The 26,305-nt window shown below is 35.5% G+C and overlaps 1 protein-coding gene across 1 annotated transcript in view; it reads left to right on the forward strand.

Moving 5' to 3' along the window:
- LOC144434660 (ATP-dependent translocase ABCB1-like) overlaps positions 1–26,305 on the forward strand; it is a 44,913-nt gene that overhangs the window by 14,616 nt on the left and 3,992 nt on the right. The window contains exons 3-27 of the mRNA XM_078123166.1: positions 2,043–2,250; positions 2,750–2,798; positions 3,088–3,284; positions 3,577–3,816; positions 4,584–4,755; positions 5,260–5,384; positions 5,770–5,886; positions 6,472–6,532; positions 6,985–7,098; positions 7,519–7,626; positions 8,229–8,354; positions 8,716–8,919; positions 9,334–9,504; positions 10,255–10,450; positions 15,635–15,777; positions 16,363–16,515; positions 17,090–17,191; positions 17,654–17,731; positions 19,534–19,617; positions 20,065–20,268; positions 22,142–22,383; positions 23,083–23,239; positions 23,863–24,060; positions 24,579–24,785; positions 25,998–26,144. Coding sequence (XP_077979292.1) covers positions 2,043–2,250; positions 2,750–2,798; positions 3,088–3,284; positions 3,577–3,816; positions 4,584–4,755; positions 5,260–5,384; positions 5,770–5,886; positions 6,472–6,532; positions 6,985–7,098; positions 7,519–7,626; positions 8,229–8,354; positions 8,716–8,919; positions 9,334–9,504; positions 10,255–10,450; positions 15,635–15,777; positions 16,363–16,515; positions 17,090–17,191; positions 17,654–17,731; positions 19,534–19,617; positions 20,065–20,268; positions 22,142–22,383; positions 23,083–23,239; positions 23,863–24,060; positions 24,579–24,785; positions 25,998–26,144 — 3,803 coding nt within the window. The remainder of the gene's footprint in view (positions 1–2,042; positions 2,251–2,749; positions 2,799–3,087; positions 3,285–3,576; positions 3,817–4,583; positions 4,756–5,259; positions 5,385–5,769; positions 5,887–6,471; positions 6,533–6,984; positions 7,099–7,518; positions 7,627–8,228; positions 8,355–8,715; positions 8,920–9,333; positions 9,505–10,254; positions 10,451–15,634; positions 15,778–16,362; positions 16,516–17,089; positions 17,192–17,653; positions 17,732–19,533; positions 19,618–20,064; positions 20,269–22,141; positions 22,384–23,082; positions 23,240–23,862; positions 24,061–24,578; positions 24,786–25,997; positions 26,145–26,305) is intronic.

Below are 26,305 nucleotides of genomic sequence, written 5' to 3' on the forward strand. Positions count from 1 at the left end.
GGACTGCTTGCAAATGTAATAACAATGTACTAAATTAATGATAAATGTGTAAAGCTTACTAAAATGTACTGCTTTGCATGTACTTAAATGAGACTCATAGGAACTAATTTGATAGATATTTAAACATGTAATTAGCTTGCATGTTTGTACTAATACTTAGAATCTTGTACTAACTAACATCTGTGCGTTTGTCACAAAATGGTGATGTCCTGTTCATGGCATCTACTCCTGTTATGTGCATATATGTATGTTTGCGTCCAATGTGGATTTATAAATTAATAAATGCATGGCAGCTGACTTTTGCCTCAACAACCCATACCAGCCAGTCACACTATTGCAAATTACTGTGTGACTTCATGAATCATAGTGTTCTGTTGTACTTCAAAGTTACAATCTGTAAAAAAAACAACCACACCAACATCATATCATTTTGTGCTCTCATGTAGTGAACACAATAGTAAAATATCTGGTAGTCATAGTTGGGTGATAATTAGAGTATCTTTCTTAATTCCTACTTAGTCACTGAATTTTTTTTTTTAGTTGTGAAAAATAGATAATATTAATGGTTCTAATAACACATACCTTACGAGCTAATTTTTCAGAAAGTGAAGCTTTAAATTTTCTGTGGCATTCAAAAAAAAAAATTGCATGATATTGATGGAAACATTTTCAGTCATGGAGAAATATGAATTCTCGTTACATGTAATAGAATTTTACCACAACTTGTTCAATTTCTTGGTCAATGTTTTGACTTCAGCTACACTTGCATTACTATAGGTAAGTGTGAGAATATAAGTCAACCTTCTTATTCTATTTTGACCCCCAAGCATGAGGTAAAATGCTACTGCAGGTACTGAGAATTCTCCTGTTATTATGACTTGTTGGCCAGTCAACTCAATTGTGTTTTCTTGCCATCATTTAGTACTCTATTTAATATATATTATTAAGCAGGTTCTTTTTTGTCACAAAATTAAACCACAGTGGGTCAATTCTTACATGTACATGTAGCTCTAAAGGCCATGTTATTGGGACCATAAGGTAGATATTTGTCTTAAGAACTATTTTTTTCCATGATATTTTAAATATTTGCTTGTTCACTCACCATCATTATTAGTAAACGTGCACTAATAAAAGTCATTGCTATGTTTGCAAATGTTTATAATATATGCACTTCATTTTTGGGGTCACCATATTGTAGCCCAGAGACTTTGCTATGATGTAACTTGACAATTGCTGTTTGACTCAAATATACTGGGTCCAAATAGTATAGCCAAGTCAGATAGCAAAGTTTCTAGGTTAGCCTTTCTGGTGCTTAGTGTATGTTTCACAGACAACATTTGGTGCTACAGAAGGAGTATGAGAAGTGTATTGTATATTGCGAAGGTAATATCAGGAATTCATACACAAGTTAACAAAAACATTCAAAAATATTTACAAATATATCGAGCAACATGACCACGCCTATAGCAACAGCCAAGTGGTCGTGTATATTGGAAAGATAGCAACATGGTTGGATAGGCAACTGGATAGTCAATCAGCAAATTTGTTTTCTGGGCATCCATTTAAATGATGGCTGCATGCATGCATTCACTGTGTATTAGAAGCTATGACTTAATTTTGCCAAGGACTTTTGTGATTGGTTAAAACATTGTTTGGGCATGAATGGCATTGTTTGGCCATGTGGTGGTGCGCTACATACACAAAAATTGCACAGCTGTCTTCCATGAGGTTGTATGAATAGGAATGGCATTACACCTAAACACCTTTTAAAAAGTGAAAAGTTTGTGAAAATTTTGGATTTTTGGAGGATTTGTTATACTGAACAATATATCGTTGTTTGATGTTGCTTGCTAAATATGTAACCGACAGCAATGTGGAGTGCAAACGACGACGACTCTCAGTTTGTTCCTATCATCTGCAGATGTTGACATTGTACATTTCATAGGTAAAGTTTATTGGCATAATAGTTATGTCTTGTATATTAATGTGTTGAATGAGAATCAATGTAATATACATTGTACCTGATTATAATGTATGTACAGATCCTTTACCTGCACCGCCCTCCTACAACGATGTCATAACTCAACCCAATGGGTCTGTAGAGAAAGATTCACCAGCCATACTTGAAGTGTCTACAACCACTGCCAATGGTGTCCATGCAGACAAATATAAAAATATAGATATGGAAAATGGCAATGTTCCAGATGGTGATGGCAAGAAGGATGGAGATGATGATGATGATGGTGACAAGTATGTATCATAGCAACTAGAAAATCTTCACTTGGTTACTATATTTTAGGAGAAATGATTGAGATCTCAGTTGTGAAAAAATTGATCATTCTTGGGATTAATTCATTATTGCATACCTGTATATATTCAGGAGAACAAGTAAATAATTTTGTCTCCAGTGTTATCAAAATGCAGAAAACAGGTCTATAAAATATCCAATTACTATCAACATTATCAAATTCATTTTACTTTCTAAATCATGTATAATCAACTATTGTTTACAAACCCCTATGAACAAATTTGTTGACAAACAAGTACATGTAAATGGTTCATGCCTCTTTCATCATTGTTTACACATGGACATCAACTTGTAGTGTAATCCATCAGGAACTAGTAGCTAAGTAATCAAAGTTAATATAAGAATGTTTCACGTGTAAAGATCTGATGTATTTTGCAGCAAATAATGAAAAATGGAACCAGCAACATTGACATGTACATGTTATGATTATTTGTTGTATAGGAAGGATGACAAAGCAGAGACAGTCCAAATGGTTAGCTTCTCTCAGCTGGTAAGTTTTATACCACCATATATAGGCATATTTCTTACATCTATTACAAACTGTACACTAATTTACTTTTTCCTTCCCACAAAGCTTAAATTTGGTATCGAACAGTCCACATTTTACACCGTACTGTTGAACGTGTTCTGATTTTCCTGCCAAATATTTCTCAATCAAAATTTTTGTTCATAGCTACAGCAATGGTAAGATTTCTTGAAAGAAATGAAAACTACTCATTGGTTGGTTACAGCCTTATCTCCATATTCAATACTGACCAATCACTTATTGTCTTCTATAGTTCCGTTTTGCCAACTGTACGGATGGATTTCTGTTAATGGGTGGTGTCCTTGCTGCCATGGTACATGGACTTGCCTTTCCTCTGATGGTCATCGTATTTGGGGGTATGACAGATTCCCTCGTTGAATCGGGTACAAATAATAGTGCAGGATGGAATGTCTCACTCCCGAACGGAACAACTTATGACGACTTTGTGCAGTGAGTATAATATGGTTAAAGATGAACTAGCTGCAACTGGAATATTTTTTGAGATTGTTTTATAGTTGGATATAATGACATACATGTAATATCGTACACCCAGCACAGTATTGAAACACCTGTGAAGTACATATGTTTGTGTAACAGTACACATACTTGTAGTATAGTACAATTTATCGATTAATCAAATTGATTTTGGTTCTGACAGAGGTTTTGGACAGGAGAAAAGACTTTAAATTCTAAAATAAACACCTACCCTAATTTTACCCCATGCATCTTTTCCCGTTTACAGAGAGGAAATAGACAAGGCAATGAATGAGTTTTTGAAAGATATGAATAGGTATGCACTGTACTTCGTCTTCATTGGACTTGGTGCATTTGTGGCGGCATACTTTCAAATTACCTGCTTTGTGACCACTGCTGAGAGACAAGCCTACCTGATGCGTACAAAGTTTTTCAGGTCTATTCTAAGGCAGGAAATAGGCTGGTTTGACACCAATCCAAGTGGAGAACTCTCCACCAGATTATCAGAGTAAGTTTTCATTGTTCTCTCTCAAGGTTATATACACCTCCTCATCGAATAGAAAACAATTAAAAAATTTTGACAGGATTTAAACAGACATTTTGGTATATTTATGTTCACAATGAGAAAATTGGACAGGAGCTTTGTCTGACCTGAAGTACATGCTAGATGTGGGGGACCCCCCCCCCCCCCCCCCCCCTTGCCTTTCGAGTATTTGATTTGCAGTGACCTGTAGAGGACGCACTTACTAGAGGACGCACTTACTACAAATGTTGTTTGTGTGAAATCTTTCTACAGACTTCTCATGTTATTCATCAATCAAAAGTCGAATGAGCAATTATAGAAACATAATTTTGAGATGTTTAAAAGATAATTTATGTACCACTTTGATTGTTTTGGTATTAAAAGTTAGATGAGAAAAAACAGCTGTCTGGCAGAGCTATACATTTGTAGAAAAAGCAGGTTTTGATAAAAAGAATGATCCTGTAGAGTCCTTGTAACTCTACTAATGAATAAGATAGAACTAAGATACAAAGCTGTTATTGAATCACGGGCCTTTAAAGGCCAATGTCAGATTAAGACTGAATGTCAGATGAGAAAAGTTTCCTAGCAGAATGATTAGGTTGAACAAAAATTATCGTGAACATACAAATGATCCTATTTGACTTGTATGGCTTTACAGATAAGATATAGTAATAATGCAAGAATATGGTATTGAATCCTTTTACTTATAATATGTTGTGTAATGTGTAATGTCTACATTTCTATTTTCACAGTGATATAACCAAAATAAAATCTGGAATTGGTGACAAGTTGGGAACATTTGTACAGTATTTCACAGCTTTCTTGGGAGGTTTTGTAGTTGGTTTTATCTACGGTTGGGAGTTAACTCTTGTCATTCTGGCTGTTAGTCCTCTCTTAGCAGTGTGTGCCTTCCTCATGACTAAAGTAAGTACACAAACTGATATGTCTTTCATGTGGTATCATGAGTGTTTTGGGATCCTGGTAACAGATGACAGAAATTTGATAAAAAATTTGCAAATCTTTCCATACCATACACCATAGTTTCTCTGGTGGAGAATCCCGGTAAAATGCCTAGGGAACACAGGTAGATTTGACCTGCCTACCATCCTTAATAAAAACACTGGTAGGGAATCCTGGTAAAATGCCGAGTGAACACAGGTAGAATTGACCTGCTCATTGTCCTATATGAAAACGCTATTGATGTTACAATGTAAAATTCTCCTCACTTTGTAAAATTTCATTTACAAAAACGATTTTTGGTCATTTCTGAAGTGTTTCAGGATACTTCTTTAGATGCCTTTTTTTATCGTCATAATATCAGAACTTGTCCCAGACATGGTAGTATATGATAGCGTTGTATGGCAGCATGAGTGCAAAGGAGTGATAGGCATGACCGTGGTGTAACTTGTCATTTGTTTGTGTTTGTAGTTGATTACATCTATGACAGGTACTGAACTGGATGCCTATGCTAAAGCAGGGGCTGTGGCTGAGGAAGTCCTGTCTGCCATTAGAACTGTAGCAGCATTTGGAGGGGAGAAAAAGGAGGCAGAGAGGTATGTACATCTGTATATATTCCTCACAATCGTTATTACTTCTTGTGTATGTGTGTACAGCGTCGGTAAAATGTAGCTAGACTCTGAACACAACAGTGTAGTTTTGTATGTAGCCTACCTGAAACTAACTGACTCATAGTACATTGTGTGTTATGATTTACAGGCAAAGTTGCAGGTAATTAGTTACATAGAATAATGTTGATGATATTGTGCTTGGCAAGTTTGACTTACAGTGTGACATTGAATAAAAAAAAACATTGTCAGTTTCACAATGGTATGATATTGATAGTGATGATGATAAAAATAAAATGTGCGATGAAGAGTGCATTGTAACTTTTTGTTTGTTGTTGTCAGAAAAACATTGTATTTTATCCTGTAACCATAGGTACAGAGATAACCTGCATTCTGCAAAAAGTGTCGGTATAAAGAAGGGAGTGGTTTCTGGAGCTGGAATGGGAATAACTTTCCTGATAGTGTTCTGTACATATGCCCTAGGTTTCTGGTAGGTCATGGTTTTGATTAAAAAAATAAAATGTTATAAGTAGGTTTATGAAGAGGGTGAGGGGAGGGGTGAGTGGAGGGGGGGGGTGAGGTTGAATGGGATTTGAAGTTTTTAACATGCATTAATCAGTAACTATCTTTTTACTGATGATAGTACTTTGGCAAGTGTGGGGACGCTATATACTGAAGAGTTCAATTCACAATTTTGCAAGACTGAATATCTATACGGTGAAATCATTATCCATTGAAAAATTTCACATCACTGTAACACAGAAATCTAGAGAGAGAGAGAGAGAGAGGGCTATTCATTGAAAAGTCCATTCTATGCCTCTGCAACACTGAATTGATAACTGGAGGGTGTCATCGTTTGAAAAAAGGTCCATATCACATCACTGTAACACTGAATAGATAGAGAGGATGCTAGATTTTGAAAAGTTCCTTTCTACATCTCTGCGCTATACTGGCTGTAGGAATAAGATGCTGAAACTGTAAAGAAGTACATCTCTGAAATAGTGCTTGAAATGCGTGAAATACAGAAAAATCAGTATATTTCAAAACATTTATATGTCGATATGTATCATTGCAGGTATGGAACTCAACTTATCCTAGATCCAGACAATGATTACACCATTGGCTCTATGCTTACAGTGAGTATGCAATAATTCATTTCATGTTGGAGTGTCATAAATAAATATGTAGGGATATAAAATGTACAATCTTGGGATAAGTTTTGTATCTCAAAATAGCTAATAGGAAGTTGATCATGCTGAAGTAGTTAACATATTGTATGTTAACAAGATTACATAAAATTATGTTTGTTCAGTGCACATCATCTTGCTGGGTTTTTTAAGTACATAACAAGATGTTCATTTTTTTGCTCAGAAACAAATTTTCATTTGAGCGCCCTTAGTTCGTGGCTAGATTTTCATAGTATTGGACCCCTTAAGCATGTGTGAATGAATGAATGAATTGATTGATAAACATATTGGAAAAAAGCAAATAACTTAAAAAACACATAGTATACTTATATACAAACTTTTCATGCTTGTAAGATTTTCACTGTCTTTGATGTATGAATTGTATTTGTTTTGCCTGGTAGGTATTCTTTGCTGTGCTCATCGGCGCCTTCTCACTGGGTAATGCAGGGCCCTCTATTGGTGACATTGCTGTAGCCAGAGGTGCAGCCAGGAAAATCTGGGACATTATAGATCTGGTAGGCCTCTATGAAACATGAATCTTTTTATTGAGAACACTGGAGTAATTCCAACATTGTCAACTGTTGAAATTAAGATAGTAAATGAAATCTGAAAAAAAGGGAATAATTAAAATGGAATGGAAAATTGAAATAAAAATGGTAAGATTTTCAATGTTTATGACCTTTGACACAGATCTGTACTGGTTTAACTTGAAAAAAAAGAGAAAAATTCTGTATTTCCATCATATTGTTGTAGATTTTCTATGTATTTTATTTGTTGGGAGTAATGGAAACAAGTTATTTGGTCTAGAGTGTCACAAAACTATGCTTTATTTGATATTCTGAAGATCAAATGCACAATTCACAAACACATGTCATACACAAACCATTTGTATTACTATGATGTCATTTTAATATGATTGTTTTTTATCTACCAAGATACCATCAATAGACAGTAGCAGTCCTGATGGAGAAAAACCACCAATAATTGGTAACATTGAACTTGAAGATGTTCATTTCCAGTATCCGTCACGACCTGATGTCAAGGTAAATAGAAAATCAACCTTCCTTTATTTATTCATGGACTTTATTCGAACTTGGTATCGTGATGACCCAGTCACTCTTCTCGCAGTCAAGACATTATGAAATATAAACAATATTGATATTCAGAATTTCAACACTCACTTCACTTGTACTGTCTAACATATTATATCAGTCTTGAATTAGTGCTTCGTCTGTGTTGGTAAACATTGTATTAATAGTAAACTTTTGTTCCAACACAAACTTGAAAATTGTTGCTGTTGTTAAACTGATGAGAGGGATGATGCAAATTTTTCAAGTTCCAGGCACCTAGGATGATCTCAAATACTTGTATATATTTATAGGTCACATGCTCTGAATAGTGGGTCTAAATGTTGACAAAGAGTGAAGTGTGCTATTAAATGTTTCTCAAGTAAAAATGGTCTTGTTTGTGTTTGAAACACAAGTATACTTTACTCGTGTATAATATTAGGACAGTGATGTTAAACATGTACTGTTGGGCACTGCAGAACTAAAGTTAGGATTTATGCAGCCTTCATAATTAACCACAACATTGCTGTTACAGACAATGACAATTAATGTTTTGTGTATTTTTTTTTTGATTCTAGGTGTTACAGGGTATGAACCTGTCAGTTAGTGTTGGTCAGACTGTGGCATTGGTAGGAGCGAGTGGCTGTGGTAAAAGTACCACTGTATCACTCATTCAGAGATTCTATGATGTCATATCTGGATGTGTAAGTAAAGTTATCTGTTGATAAAGGGTCATATATACAAATAAGGCTGATCTGATCTAAGCTGAATTTGTTGATGCTTTTGAAATACATCAAAGTCATTTTTATCAAGCATGCACCATGCGACTGCTCTTAAGCTGAGCTATGTGATAATTGGCAAACCTGTCTCTGAAGAGACCTGCTGTATACCGGAGTTGGGGAATCATGTAAACGTAAACAGACTTCACACTTGTTAAACCCTTGCCCACACAATACTGAAGCAGTAAGCTTTAGAGGGGAATGTAATTTTAGCTGGTTTGGCTTCAAATATAAATGATTTGTGTATTTAATTTTGAGGATCTTTTTCCCCAATCACTGATTTCAGGTCAGAATAGATGGCAAAGATGTGAGAGACATGAACTTAAACTGGTTACGTACACATGTAGGTGTAGTTAGTCAAGAACCTGTTTTGTTTGCAACAACAATTGCGGAGAACATAAGGTATGGTAGAGAGGATGTGACCCAGGCAGAGATTGAGAAGGCCTGTAAGGAAGCCAATTGCCACGACTTCATCTCTGGACTTCCAGATGTAAGTATATTTTTCAGTTTTATTTACAGATGAGAATTGTACTTCAGTTGTTTGTGTCTGAGAGTAGGTAGGATGGGTACATGTTTACACATAGGAATGTACATGCTGTAAACTACATGTACTGGATATTTCAGTTACACAGTGGTGGTCAGCAATCTCATTTCTTGGCCTCTAAGGAAAGATTCACCTAGAAAATGAATTTTAAGTCTATTGCCAACTTCAGGATGAGTTCCAGTAGATAGAAGGATTCCATGTAGGATTGTAACATTATCATGTTCTTGATGATGATGAGGTGGATTGCTGTACGTGCATGTTCATTTTTGCTCTCCTAACAGTAACACTTACCTGAGAAAAAGATTTAGGAGTATTTGTGAGCATGCTTGATATTTGACGAGATTATGTTTCCTTGTGTAGGCTTACAATACTATGGTTGGTCAAAGAGGTGCTCAGTTGTCTGGTGGTCAGAAACAAAGAGTTGCCATTGCCAGAGCACTGGTCAGAGATCCCAAGATTCTGTTATTAGATGAAGCTACATCAGCATTGGATACCGAGAGTGAAGCTACAGTACAGGCTGCCTTGGACAAGGTAAATGTTCAGTTCTGTTTTTATGTACGGATACACTGGTAGATGTGCTGCTACTGGGTCTCCTATAAGTGTGCCACTACTACTAGATCATGTCCCCTCGTAGCCATTCTCTATTTTTAAAGAGAGGCATGCTTCCTTATTAATCATGAATGGTTCAAAAGATACGTGTTAAAAGATAAAAAAAGTCCAGAAAATTTAACAAATTAGAATTAACACTTTCTGTAAGCAATTCCACTCTTTACGACTTCTCCATAGTGAGCACTCTGTTGTTTATGGCATACATTGTAGTAGAGTGTGATTAAAGCTGTACGAGCTGCAACTGAACATATTTAAAAAAAATGTTTTGTTAGGTACAATAATGTACTCAAAATATCGTACACCCTGAACAGTATTGAATTACCTATAAGTAAACATATTTTTTGTCCGTACCCATTGTTTGTTTGTTTGTTTGTTTGTTTGTCTGTGTGTTGCTTATTCTCTCTTGTGTGTGTTGTAGTTCTTTTATGTTTGTTTAATGCAATAACAAAAAAAAAGTAACCGACCAATTATTTCAGAATATAAATTTGGTTACTTGATGAAAAAAAATATCGCAGCCCAGTTGCAGCTTGTGCAGCTTTAACAGAAGTGCCCACAATGGTGAGTCTTGCAGTCTAATACCCAAGCTGAACAACATGCAGAGTATGTGAAGTGAACTTAAGTTAAAGTAGGAAATCTGAGGTCTTATACATCTATATACTGAACTATTTACAGGCTAGTGAAGGCAGAACAACTGTGGTGATTGCACACAGACTCACAACTATCAGGAATGCTGATAAAATATGTGCTGTACAAAATGGTGTTATCATGGAAGAAGGTAACCATGACGTCCTGATGGCCCAGGAAGGTTTATATTATCAATTGGTTATGATGCAAACTAAAAAGAAAGATGGTGACAGTGACGATGAAGGTAAGTCAACAAGTATTCAACGTGTCCACACTAAAAAAAAACAGTAACAGAAAAAGGAAAGTTCAAAGCTTACTCTCGATCCGGCTAGAATTCAGGAATTTTAATTTATGTCAATATTTCAATGTTTATCTGATCATGATTTATGTGATCGATAGAAAACAAGGAACGAAAAAAAGAATATTGTTCAACTTGAAAATCTTAAAAATTTTAAATCGGGCGAAAGTGAAAGGGAAGTCTAAATATATCACTTCAGTTTAATAGTGTCTTCAGTTTTCTTGTACTCTCCTTTTGCATAAAATATGTCTCGTTATACTGACTAATATTTCTTTTAACATTACAACACCTTTCATGTGCTGCCCACAAATATTTTGTATCTCTTTTTATACCAATCATCACCTGCTTTAAACTTATACACCACCAAGTGCCGTTCAGATTTCAGCTCTATATTCATTTTAATAATGTGATTCCCTTGATTTCCAACCTGTTACAATGCTGAAAGCTTGAACTAACAGTTTCCCTTTATTTTGCAAATTTTTCCACTCTTTTTTTGTCATCCCCATGCTGATTAATTTTCAATCTGGATTCTATCTTCGTTGTATCTCCTTTGTTTTGCTCACATTTACAATCATTAGCAAAGAATGCGTTTAATATTGTTGGTAAGTAAAATAGTTGGAATGTATGTGTTAGAGACATCAGTGGAGAGAATAATGATGTCTGGACACATACATGTACAGGGTTGTCAAACTAGATAGAGACTCACGCCAGTCACAAGTGTTTATCATTCTGGGATCTTAAAGCGAGGTTAACATTACACATTGCCAGAAAATCTTCATAGAATACTCTTGAATCAAAATGTTCGAAAAAAACCAAAATTCTTGACACATCAGGTAGAAGTGATATTTACCAATGATTTGATTCCTTCAGTACCCCTTGGAAAGAAAATATTGTAACAAATATATTCTTAAAAGATTAATATGTAATTTATAGCCATATATGGTAAATGGATTTCCAAATATGGTAAAGTGAAAGAATTGACATCCAAATATGGTAAAATGATATGATTTCCAAATATGGAAGATCTCTTAATATGGTAAAACAATTACCATATATGCTGAAAAGGATTTGCATCTGATGTGATATACATGCAAATGAAGGCTGAAAGAAATTCAGAAGACAATTTCTGTAGCATTTGTTGTCAACTTTGTCCTGACCTAAAATCCTAATCACTTGATGACTGGTACACTGAAAACATAGATCTACAACTGGCTGTTGACAATTACAATGCAATCTTGTCACAATTCCTTGTAATTCCTTGAATTTGTATGTTGGTATAAACAGTTTGTAAGGTGTACTGCTTGGAATTCATTATATGAACCAACCAATCACTATATACCTTTAGATTGAATGTGGATTCAAAAATGGAGGGAATAAAATCTAACAACATGCGTCACGAACCCCCCAAAAAAGATGAGAGGATTGTTTTGTATGTAAAAGCGAAAGTGATGATATTTTTTTTTGTTTCCAACCAGTATTGAACTCTTTGAAGATGAATTTTATTGTTTCATTGTCTCACCTCATTCAGGAAGATTTTCTAAACATGATGCTATAAAAGACAACTGAAGTTGTAACCTTTACTTCTGCTGTATTAAACATAGTGCAGAAAGTGCATGATAACCTTTGATTTGTTCAGATACTTCCAACGTTACTGTATTTTAGAATGAGTACAAAAAACGGCTGTATTTTAATGAGATAGCACATGGTGGTTCCATGACAAGAAATCAGAAATGTACACTTGTCAATTGCAGAAATGTACAAACATTTGAAGCAACATGCATATTCAAGGAATTGTTATAAAACATCATACCTGTCAACTTTATGTAGTACCCTCTAGTCTGATATTAAAAAACACCATCTTCATTCCTTCTTCTAACAACAACTTGCGGTGTTAATGTAGGAAAACACACTACACTGTATGTTGAAATATCTTGTGTGTCGTTAGAACTATCTTATTGTTTGCTGTGAAATAAAAACAATTATGTATGATGTAAAGTTGGACATTCTGAGATGACTGGTGTTGTATTTAATAGTAAGTGTGAATATGTCCACAGTTATAATTAAGTATAAACAGAAGTGACAGTTCTATACCGTAAGCGAAAAGATTTTGAGACGAAAATGTCAATTGCACAGAGAGGGAAATTAACAAGTTTCATGTACCACTCACTGAAAAGTTGGTGCTCAAAGAACAATTTGCATGCTAAAGAAATGTAAATAAAAAAAGTTCCAGCATCTAAGCTTTTACATATTAAATCTTTCTATCGGGTAGAATTCCATGTATGTTTGTATGCCAACTGTGATCGTGGTACAGACATAGGGTCAGGTCTTGATATTCATATTCCCTACTTTATGAATATCAAATGTAATTTGCCATATTCCTGATTATCAAATTTGTACCATTTTCAACAAGATGTGTCATAGGAGAGTGCCATAGATAAGTGGAAATTATTGCAGAAATATTTTTTCCTGGCAGTCAACAATATGCATATAATTCCATAAGTTACAAAAAAATATACAGCATCAAATTTAAAATGAACAAAAAACCAGACATAATGAATTTATAATAAATTCTAATACTGGCAGAGATTGCCATTTATTTTTGCCAAAAAATATACATCATCAAAAAACCAAGAAATATAAGTACTGACACATTCATAAAAGTCATTCATTGCATTCTGAACAACTTAGCATAGTTTGGCCATCACTTCTGTTTGAAAAGGTGTTACTAAACAGCATTCCTAGTGGTCAAACAGTTTATTAGATTTCATCCTTAACTGGAATATGGCAAATTGTAGGGAAGAGAAAAGTCAAATTTGATCTAGTGTTGTTAGATAAGTCAATGTTATCTATACTGTTCTGTATTGACATTACCAAATTCTTTATGCATGATGTAAAATAAATCACTTCTTCTGTAACTTCACAAATATCTTGTACATTGTAAACTGGAATCTATGGGAAAGAGAATGACCAAAAACTGGAAAGAATTTATGGACAAAATCACAGTCATTTCTCACTATCAAAGAGATGTAATATACATATATCTTCCTCTGTGAAACACTGTGTGTCAATGTATGCTTCTACAATGGTGTTCTTTGAATATTTTCTCAGACCAAAGTGGAAAAAAGGATTGATTCTAAGAATTTTAGCAAGGTTGTATCTTGTCTTGACATTATCGTGACTTGTACAAACTAATTCTATATTTGATAATGCAGTGAAATGATTCATCTGTAACTTCTAATAACCAAAACTATAGTCTCTTTTGATCTGTTCTTTACTTCTCAAAATATGGCTAGAGGAAAATAATTGTAAACATACTTCTGATGTGATTTCCAGCCCGTTTTCAAGTTTTTTTTCTGTCAACCCCCTTCTCTATCATCACCATACTTAATGCTTGCACCAATGCATTGATTGTGAACAGCCAGTTAGTAGCCATACATTCAGCATTTTGATCACACACACACACACACACACGTACGTACATATGTACGTACGTACGTACATACATACATACACACACACACACACACACACACACACACACACACACACACACACACTTTATGCTTCCATACATAATCTGTGCTTGTCAAAGGCAGCTATATCAAGTCTTATTAGGAACTAATATACTGGCTTGCTGTATTGCCTTGTGCACTAATCACCTTATACATTGCTTTGCATATAATTGATTCACTCCCAGCTGACAAGGAATCTCCCAGTGGTAAGTGCAAGATCAAAATCCATTCCGTTACAAAAAACATCATCTCCCTTCTTTGACTTTTGCTTCTGGTCAAATGTTTCAAGTGATGCTGTAATCAGTAGTAGCCATGTTGATTTTAATATTCCGCTGTATTCAATGAAAACAGACACTCGCACATTAGACTGTTGTCAGTTACTCTAATCGGATAATGATAAACCTCAAAGTTTATTGGGAAAAGATGTGTCGTGTATATTTACATTATGAAGTGACGCAATATGTCGCCATCTTATTTACAAGTCCAAGTCATAAGCAAGCAATCCGATATCAAATGTGACTACTACTAATGGCAGCAATACTTGTGGGTATCAATGAGTAGGAGTTTGGATCAAAATAAGACACTGTGGTTGTAGCCACAGTGTGTCATAATAGTTGTAGAATCATAAACGCTCTGAGATTCATTGTTTATTTTATACCAATTGTTATATGTGCTACAAAGTGAGATAGACACCAATTGAAGCTAATGTTGCAGCATGTTAATTTTACAGAATTTATCAGTGAAATTTGCCCTCTAATGTCTCTGATAGCATGTTTTTTTTTTTTGTCAAGCAATGATACATCTAACCTGTTTATCAGATGACACATGCATTGTTTATTTTTGTAGACATCTATAATCTTCCAGTGTACATTTTTTGGGACTTCCAATGTTTACAGTATCTTGATTATAGGGTGATTTTATCCCAAATCACCAAGGTGCCACTCTGGCCTATTTATGTACCAGTAAAGTCTACCATATGCAACAATAACAGTTTTAGTTGGTATTTATCTTCACATGTCAAAAATATGTTTTCCACTCATATATGTCAAATTTGTATATACAATAATATAACCTGTTCTGTTTGTTTTGCATTTCATTTTGTTAGTTTAGTATTGTGTTAGTGTAGTTATTTGTTACTTGCTTTATAGTTAGATCTACATGTATAGTAGGATCATGTACTTTTTCAAATTGAACTCAAAAGTATTTTGAATCCAGCACCAAGTGAGAAATGTGTGTGTTTAGCTGAGTAAACTATGTGATGGTATACGTAGTAGAAAAAGATTAATATATTATTAATATGTACCAGTGATGACGTGCATGCATGTACTGTGGTACAATACCAAAAACATATTTGCATACCCAGGCTGTCTACAAATGAGTACTCCAAAATCATGTAAATGCACCGTGTTATATTTTTATGAAATTTATATTTTGCTGTTTCAGATAAACGAATGTTTTCAGTATTGCACTGCAGTACAAATACCAATAAATGATGTACTGATGCAAGTAATCACTCTGGTGCATATATAATATATAATATCATGTAATAAACTTACAAGGAGTACGAATACACAAGTCACTTCCAACTTACCTTTTGTCAATTTGTTTATCCTGCTAGATGAAGCTGATGAATTTGAGTTGAAGCGCCCTCTATCAAGTTTAAAACGCAATGAATCTGGCAAGCGCACTTCCCATAAGAAGTTGTCCCGAACATTTTCGCATGAATCCAAGAAATCTGCTGCTGAGGAAGAAGAAGGAGAGGTTTGTTATGATTGTTTCCTTGATAACAATTCACATTCTGTCCATTTATGGTAGGTGTGTTCATATGTATACACATCACATATACGCCACCTGTCATCAGTTTTTGCATTCTGATTATTCCAGAGACATGCTCGTTCAGTATGTTATCTTAGTTGCTGTAAATTTTGTAAAGATACTGACCTTGTTGCCACCGGTACTGAGGATGAATTTTTGCTGAACTAGAATAACAATGCATATTACTGACATTTTTGTACATTTTAAAATTTACATGTAATAGTGTATGCAATACCAATGACAGACATTGCAGTTGAAAGACATTTGTTTGAATTTGACGTTGAGTGATGCAGTCATCTTAAGCATCTGACCAACCAACCAACCAACCACAACTAACCAACCAACCAACCAACCAACCAACCACAACTAACCAACCAACCAACCAACCACAAACCAACCAAACTAAACCAATCAATCAAACAATCAATCAAATATTTTGCTGTTCAGTGTGGCCTTGACTTATGTTTACTCATTGAAAGTATAGTAGTGCTTTTTAATAAATCTTTGTTTGTTTGATTGTGTTCACCACAGGAAGAAAAAGATGAAATCCCAGAAGTTGGAATGTCACGAATTATGAAGATGAACCGTCCTGAATGGCCATACATTCTTGGTGGTTCTTTAGCAGCAGTTCTTAATGGAGCTGTACAGCCAGCCTTTGCTATCATATTCAGTAAAATAATTTCGGTAAGACTGTTTTACAATGTTTTTTCATGTTTATTGCCATCTACGAAAAGAATAATATTGCATTGTATGTAGTTTTGATGTCAACAAAATTGGTATTCAGCACAATTAATATAATACCAATATTTCATAGAATTATGTCATCATGCACTGTGCTAACACAGTGTTCTTTGGTACAACCAGTGACCACTGGCTAGCATGAACAACTCAAACTTGATATAAACATGACGAGTAAAGGAATGAATTGGATTATTAATAACATTTGACACATCATGTTGAAAGTACAGAAACAAGTATTACATTCCTTCAGTTTTATGGCCTCTCTAAGTGTATAATTATGAAATGCCAGGGGAACTTGAATGTGAGCTATTATATGAAAGGACCACACCAGCGTTGTTCTTTTCAAACCATGAAATGTAATACACATGGTTCCAAGATGCTGTGACAAGTGTTAACCCCAATGCATTTGTTTACTTTTCCTGTTTCCAAAATGTTGTGTTTGTTCATGCTAGTCTGTGATTGGTTGTATATTGTATGATGTCATGATAACATACAATTTCCTATTTTCTGTTCTTAGGTGTTTGCTTTACCAGAGGATCAAATCGAAGAGGAGGCAGAGTTATTTTGTATTTTATTTGTTGTGATCGGAGTTGCTTCAGGAATAGCGTTTGTTTTGCAGGTGTGTTTAAATTTTGTTATTCTTGTACACTGTCGGTAACATGAAACTCTAAATTTGAAATTCAATTCAGGGAATATCCAATAATAGGTCCTGTGTAGAAATATCTTATCCATATACTTGTCTTGAAAATTGTAATACAAAATAACTGGAATTATTCATTGTGGTTGTTGTAACACACCAAGCTGTTCAACTTAGAAACTATCAAGCTTTCTGTCTGCACTGGCTGACAATTCTCTCTAGAAATTGTGAAGCTGTACATTACAAAGAGGAATACCAGGATGTAATACTCGTAGGTCACACAGAGGTCATGAACATGGCAAATTTATGATGAATGGTAATAATTACAGAGTATACATGTACAGTAAATTTGACTTGTTTCTTTGGACAATATTATAGACAATTTTTTTTAAATTGCTTAACTTAACTGATGATAACTTTTCAAAAAATGTTATTTATTTTCAGTCATCTTTCTTTGGTAAATCAGGAGAAGAACTAACATTGAGACTACGTCATTTGTCATTTACAGCCATGCTTAAACAGGTTGGTATAGCTAACAATTTATCTATGGGTCTATCTGATGGGGAGGGGGGGGGGATGTTACAGCCATGCTAGCTTATATGAAAGATTGGTATAGCTAACAATTTATCTATGGGTCTATCTGATGGGGAGGGGGGATGTTACAGCCATGCTTAGACAGGTTGGTATAGCTAACAATTTATCTATGGGTCTATCTGATGGGGAGGGGGGGGGGGGGATGATGATACAGCCATGCTAGCTTATATGTAAGATTGATATAGCTAACAATTTATCTATGGGTCTATCTGATGGGGAGGGGGGGATGTTACAGCCATGCTTAGACAGGTTGGTATAGCTAACAATTTATCTATGGGTCTATCTGATGGGGGGGGGGGTGGGGATGTTACAGCCATGCTTAGACAGGTTGGTATAGCTAACAATTTATCTATGGGACTATCTGATGGGGGGGGGGATGTTACAGCCATGCTTAGACAGGTTGGTATAGCTAACAATTTATCTATGGGACTATCTGATGGGGAGGGGGGGGGATGTTACAGCCATGCTTAGACAGGTTGGTATAGCTAACAATTTATCTATGGGTCTATCTGATGGGGGGGGGGGGTGGGGATGTTACAGCCATGCTTAGACAGGTTGGTATAGCTAACAATTTATCTATGGGACTATCTGATGGGGGGGGGGGGGATGTTACAGCCATGCTTAGACAGGTTGGTATAGCTAACAATTTATCTATGGGACTATCTGATGGGGGGGGGGGATGTTACAGCCATGCTTAGACAGGTTGGTATAGCTAACAATTTATCTATTGGTCTATCTGATGGGGAAGGGGGGAGGGATGTTACAGCCATGCTAGCTTATATGTAAGATTGGTGTAGTTAGCAATTTATCTGTAGGTCTATCTGACAGAGTGGAGTGGAGGGGTTCTAGTAATTAGTAAAATGCATTCGTCTAGGACAGCTTTAGAAAAAGTTTGTTCTGAGAAAGAGAATGACCCTAATCGGCTATCTAATCCTTGTGTTGTACAGTTAGGATAACACTATCACTAAATGTAATACCTTGAAAATTGTGTGTGTGTGTGTGGGGGGGCATTTAAGAGTGTGTAACATTAAACAACAGACAGTAGTAATCATGTTGATAAAAACTTGCCAACAACAGTTTAATGAGTTGAAGAAGAACAATGGACCGAAAATACCAGTGGAACCCAAATCTGTGTATTTTAAGTGTGTTAGTTTACATTTTATGATTTGGATATGTTTGTGCTCAGTTATACAGTTTAATAAATGTGTTACATTATGAGTTTTGGATCTGTTTGTGTTATGTTATGCACAGTTTGATAAATGTGTTACATTCTATGTTTTGGATCTGTTTGTGCTATGTTATGCACAGTTTGATAAATGTGTTACATTCTATGTTTTGGATCTGTTTGTGCTATGTTATGCACAGTTTGATAAATGTGTTACATTCTATGTTTTGGATCTGTTTGTTATGCACAGTTTGATAAATGTGTTACATTCTATGTTTCGGATCTGTTTATGCTATGTTATGCACAGTTTGATAAATGTGTTACATTCTATGTTTTGGATCTGTTTGTTATGCACAGTTTGATAAATGTGTTACATTCTATGTTTTGGATCTGTTTGTGCTATGTTATGCACAGTTTGATAAATGTGTTACATTCTATGTTTTGGATCTGTTTGTTATGCACAGTTTGATAAATGTGTTACATTCTATGTTTTGGATCTGTTTGTGCTATGTTATGCACAGTTTGATAAATGTGTTACATTCTATGTTTTGGATCTATTTTACAGGAAATAGGTTGGTTTGATGATAGCAAAAACAGTACTGGTGCACTGACAACAAGACTTGCAACCGATGCGTCATTGGTACAAGGGGTAAGTCCAGGCAATATACATTATCACAGACTGTGGTCCTAGTTGTAAACATTTACTGAACTCTGAACATGGAGAAGTACCTCCTGTGGATGTGATAATTATGTAAAAGTTAATATACGACTGACTGACTTACATTTAGGGCATACTATGCCCCCGTCAACAATTCACAGGACCAATACTTGGTACTGATGTACATTTGTAGTGGATCATCAGTGAATGAACATTCAGACAGTTTTATTTATCTTAAGACCTCAACTAAGAATTTAGTCAGCAAATGTTAGATCATTGTTTGAAACTACTTACTTGTGTAATATCTGTCCTTATGGTGTAGCCAAGTGTATGCTGATGGAAATATAAGATCCATGGTACCATACATACTTTACATTCAAGCATCCTCTATATTTGGTACCAATATTATCATGTTTTACAATATCATTTACTCTTCAGGCTGCTGGAATCAGAATTGCAACTGTCATACAGTCCATTGCAAACATGGGAACTGGTATCATCATTGCCTTTTATTTTGGCTGGGAAATGACCCTGGTTGTGTTGGCGTGCGTGCCATTCATGGCCGTTGGTGGCGCTCTAGAAATGAAGATGTTAGCAGGGTTTGCTACTGCAGATAAGGAAGCATTGGAAGGAGCGGGAAAGGTAAGAGTATGGGGGGGGGGGGGGGGGGGGGGAGTTTTACTTTTCTATCACAGCAGTTCTAGTTTACCAAGAAGTGCATTTGTGAAATCTGATACACAAAATATGTGAGATTGTGTGCCATTCTTCAAATTGAAAATAGATACACCAAGTACACACAGTGTGTGTGTTTGTGTGTGTGTGTAAACAACTTAAAGTCAAAAACTGCTGGACCGATTGCTTTGATAATTCAGTGGTCATGTTACTTCTGGTGTCTAGTTGGGAAATTGTTCAAATGAGATTGATTGCATCAGAGATGTGGGTTTTGGGTCAAAAATGTGATTTTTGGTCATAAAACTTAAACTCAGAAACTACTGGGCAGATTGGTGCGAAATTTGGTGGGAACATTCTTAATTAAGGGGGTGTAGAGTAAAATTTGTTCATGACATGATGATTCCATCAGTAATAAAGTTAGGGCTAAAAATGTGTCTTTTTGGTTAAAAATCTATAATTCCAAAACTACAGAGCAGATTGGGCTGAAATTTAATGGGAATGCATCTAGGGATGTATGGACAAAGAAATATTAAGCATACAATGATTCCATGAGTGATATGCAAATTAGGTGTAAGAATGTTCATTTTTGGTAAAAAAATTTTATCTCAAAAAGTTCGATGATTTTCTATCCACACCCCTTGAAAGTATGAATGGCTAAAACTCTTTGATGATGAATATTTAAACTTGTCCTATTTACGAAATCCATCTGTATTTACCAAGAACAATCGGCATAGACTCGCCAACTTAAACTTTTTGACTCTATGGTCTTGCCAGTTTTGACATACAGGGCAGAAATTGGGGATTATTTCAAGTTCCAGGTTGCAGAAAGAGTACAGCTAAAGTATTGTAAAATGTTTTTAGGTGTAAAGTCGTCAACACCTGACGTCTGTGTACTAGGGGACTGTGGCAGATTTCCAATTGTTAATCATACAATCAAAAAAGTTTTGTCATATTGGTATAAACTCTTACAAATGCCCCCAAATAGAGTAGCAAAGCATTGTTATAATCTTGCTATTGAACTTGATAGAAATAACAAGGTATCGTGGGCAACACAGGTCAGATGTCTTTTATTTGAATATGGTTTTGGAGAGGTTTGGTATTGGCAAGGCCCTGGTGACTTTGATATCTTCCTATGCCAATTCTTGACCAGAGCAGTGGATATTTTTAAGCAGGACTGGTGGACAGAGGTGTGTTCTAAGGACAAACTACGTTTATATAGAAATTTTAAATTTTTGTTCCAGTCAGACGATTACATTATGTTAAAAATGGAAACTAAATTCAGACGAGCATTGGCTTGCCTTAGAAGTTCTGGTCTCGAACTGGCTGTGGAAAAGGGCCGTGCTTTGGGTATTGATCTCGAAGATCGCACTTGTAACATATGTATGTCAACAAATATTGAAGATGAATACCATTTTACTCTAGTTTGTCCCTGTACCAAAATCTCAGACAAAAGTACTTACCAGAATGGTCATATATAAATCCTACTATTGAAAAGTTTTATTCACTTATGTCGTCAAACAAAGGTCCAGTAATTCTAAACCTAGATGCGTATGTATACAGAGCAGAGGTTTTAAGAAAGGAATTCTGCTAATTTGTTTTCTGTACACTTCCGTGAGATTGTGTAAACTAGTACTAACTGTAAATTTTTGCGATATGGGCCGGAGGCCTTAAGAAGCAATTAACCATTATTTATTTATTTTAATACATGAAAAGTCTAAACAACAAACTAAAAGTCTACACCTCTCTAAGTTTACAATTTAATCACTTGTACTGTTCTACTAAATATTGTTTCAAAGATTTCATGTATGTTAAAACGTGAATATGAATACATTCTCTACTCTAGGTTGCCTCAGAAGCCATCGATAACATCAGAACTGTTGCCTCCCTCACAAAGGAGAGTAAATTCTACCAGTTATACTGTGATTTACTGTATCCACCACATAAAGCTTCCCTAAAGAAAGCCCATATCTTTGGTCTGACATTTGGATTTGCCCAGTGTATGGTTTTCCTTGTCCATGCCGTAGCATTCCGTTTTGGTGCCTGGATGATTGAGCTGAACAGGATGACTTTTGAAGAGGTCTTCTTGTAAGTACAAAGTCATTCCTTAACAAAGAGCTATGCTCACACCGAGACTTACTTACCGTCTACCAAGTAGTAAATTTTGTGCCTTGTGAGAAACTTGTTCTGGTTGAAATGACATTTAGCTGTGTTGAGGTCTTCATGATGTTTTATGACATCCATGTTAACACTCTTAAATCATATTATGATTTACTAGCTTTAGTAAAACTGACATTTTTTACATATCGATTACATTTACAGCCACTAGCTGATAGCTGAAACAATTGAAACAATATACCTTTTATACTTGATATGAATGTTGTAAATGATTACTGCCATTAGTGGAAATGCCTTGCATAGGTGTTGTGGGTTGTACATATATTAAGTTTATTAAAAAAGTAAAAGTAAATTTGGATTACCATCAAGATTTAAGTGTGACTATTTTTAGTAATATTATAGAAAAAGTTGGTCGAAAGAAACCGAATGATCCTATTTCATCCTTATGATGCCACTGATACGATGATACCTGGAATTGAAACCCTGGCCTTTATGGACTCGTTAAGTTTCTGTAACAGAGTCTTACAACAGTTCAGGGAAGATTTATAGTCACTAAACAAGGGAGAATAAAAAGGCAACACCAACATTTTTCGCTTTCGAGATGTTCGTATTCATACTGGGTTTTTCCTAAGACGTGGTACTAAAAGTTGCCATTCTGTTTATTTACAGGGTGTTTTCTTGCATTGCCTTCGGAGCCATGGCATTAGGTCAAGCCAGCGCTTTTGCTCCTGATGCAGCTAAAGCTAAACTGGCTGCCAATAATATCTTCTTCTTGCTGGACAGAGAACCAGAAATTGACAGCAGTAGTCCCGATGGACTCAAACCAGTGAGTAAACTCTCAAATTCACAAGCACAACTTGAATACACAGTATCAGTGAGTAAACTTTCAAATTCACATGCCCAACTTGAATACACAGTACTGGTAGATTTCCTGTCCTGTAAGATGGTACGCAATCATAGCCTAGTGCAACATGAGTTTGATACAACCCAATAGTTTACAATGAAAACGACCTTGCATAAAAGTTCTCTGAAATTTTCTTGTGAATTCTAAGAGAACTACATTTTAGTGAGTGTACATTTTGGTATGTACATAATTTTTTTTTTATCAAACTGAACTCTAGGGTTCAACAGAGTGTTAAAAAATAAGGATAAATGTGCATAGCAACCTTGACTATGTTAACAACAACAAAACAAGGTTTTGTACATTGAAAAATACAGGTAGACATTGCTACAGTTAGATCAAGATAGGAAAAAGTTAAAAAGATAAAATGTCCTCAGTCAAAGATAGATAGATAGATAGTACATGTTTTGTAGAAAGGTGACATAGTGTAAATCAACCCACCTAGACTAAATGATGTGCCATTTATCAGGCCTTCTGAAATACATGTATGGTGTGCTCTTGTGCTTCAATGGCCTTGTCACTACTTTTTATGTGTATGTCTCTTTCAGGACAAGTGTGACTCTGTGATTGAATTTCATGATGTCAAGTTCCGTTATCCAACCCGACCAGATGTACCAGTACTGCGAGGGTTCAACATTAAAGTTAACACTGGACAGAGAGTGGCATTGGTGGGCAGTAGTGGATGTGGTAAAAGTACAGCTATACAACTGACAGAGAGATTCTATAATACACTGGCTGGCCATGTGGTAAGTAGTTCTTGGCAGTGTCATAGTCTTGGGCCCTGTTTACATGATGCAAAGTGCAATTATTGTGTTGTGTTTGCACCTACTGCTTACATGGCGATGACAAGAACACACATGCAAATGTAATGATTTGAAATTACTTCCACCAAAAAAGTGGGTTGTTTTGAAAATGATCTATTTTCATTCAAAACAGTTTCAGTGTAAAAAGGCAAAAACAGAAAGATTCGAAAACGGAGTTGTGTAAACGACCCAAAACACAACGATTCAAAATCGCTCAAATTTGACCTCAGGAATGGTCCCATTGATGACGTACATTGTATTGATTTTAGCTGCTGTATTATGTTTGCTAATGTGTAACAGCATGTTTTTACTTCTATATAGGTATATGCCATGGGTATATAAAGATTACCATATGCTGGGCAAGGTGATTTCTTTTGAGGAAAATAATGCGATTTGTACGAGTTGTATTTTGAATGCGAATTTCATATATTGAAATTTATGAAATATTTTGTTTGTTACAGTCATTGGATGGAAAGGATTTGGTAGATTTGAACATCCAGTGGCTCAGATCTCAGATTGGTATCGTATCACAAGAACCTATCCTATTTGATTGTACTATTGCCGAAAACATTGCGTATGGCGACAACTCCAGAGAACCATCCATGGATGAAATTATCGATGCTGCCAAAAATGCTAATATTCACAGTTTTATTGACTCACTTCCACTGGTAAGTTTGATTCATGGGGTGATGCATACTTGCACAATAGTGATGACTTGTGACCTCCTAATTACTTGAGAGACATACCTGGCGGTACCTGTGTGCGTGTATGCTTCCATGCATGCATACATACATAGTTATAGTTTAGAAAATGTCTACAGTCTGGTTGTTTCAGGATCTAGAGCTCATGTTTAATTAGTCCCCGCCGGACGAAGTCCGGGACGGGGACTTATGGATATGGTTCCATCTGTCCGTCCGTCCGTCCGCAGCCGCTTCTTGGAGATTCCTGGACCGATTTTTTTCAATGGCATACATATGCACATCAATTTGTTTCATGATATGATCCAATATGGCCGCCTAGCAGCCATTTTGTTAGCAAATTTTCCCTGTCTAAAGCCATAACTCAGACATGCTTGAACAGATCTCATTCAAAGTTGGTATTAGGACAGTGTTCTATGACATATATGTGCATATTTATTGTTGTTGTGATACGATCCAATATGGCCGCCTAGCAGCCATTTTGTTTGTGTGAATTTTCCATGTCCAAAGCCATAACTCAGACATGCTTGAAAAGATCTCAATCAAAGTTGGTATTAGGACAGTGTTCTCTGACATACATGTGCATATCCATTTTCATCATGATATGATCCCCCATACCCGACCAATCCTTTATTGTTGTAGGCATGTTCCATGTCCAACAAGCAGACACAACATATCTAAGTCTGTTTGATTTAGGTTCACAAGTGTTGTTGCTTGATCAGAGTAGTGATAATTCCTTAAAACCCAATCATAGCGGGGACTATGTCATTGACAATGACTTGTTTATTTTGTAATTTCAGTGTATTTCCATGTATCATCTACCACATTTAAATATTCTTGATTGAAACAGGGCAAAACTAATGATGTGAGTGTCATATGTTTTGTAAGGGGAGGACTTGATTAGTTGTGTAACAACTACTTCCACACCCCTTTCCAGAATAACAAGTTTATTGTATATACATAAGGATATTTTGTTCAGTTCTGTAATCAAATTTTTTGTATGTGGAATAAATTATTATTATTATTATGAACGTATGTACATACGTATGTTCTTAAAAATGTACATACATACATACATACATACATACATACAGACAGACAGACAGACAGACAGACAGACAGACAGACAATAGGACTGTATAAATCATAGTTTATATGTAAATCATTATTTCTATCCCATAGGGCTATGAAACTAGGGTTGGAGATAAAGGTACACAATTATCTGGAGGACAGAAACAGAGAGTTGCTATTGCCAGGGCTTTACTGAGAAACCCTAAGATCTTGTTGCTGGATGAAGCTACATCAGCTCTTGATACAGAGAGTGAAAGGGTGGGTCATCGTTATTTTTAAACATTTAGCCATACATTTTGAATCATCATTTCTCAATCATACTTTGTTATTTAGATTGTATCTGTGAGGCCCATGATTCAATGCCAGGTTCTCACACTATGTTATCTTAATTGTCAGTGGAGCTACAAAGACTAGGAACG

Source organism: Glandiceps talaboti, chromosome 4 (assembly GCF_964340395.1).
Source record: "Glandiceps talaboti chromosome 4, keGlaTala1.1, whole genome shotgun sequence".
NCBI lineage: Eukaryota > Metazoa > Hemichordata > Enteropneusta > Spengelidae > Glandiceps > Glandiceps talaboti.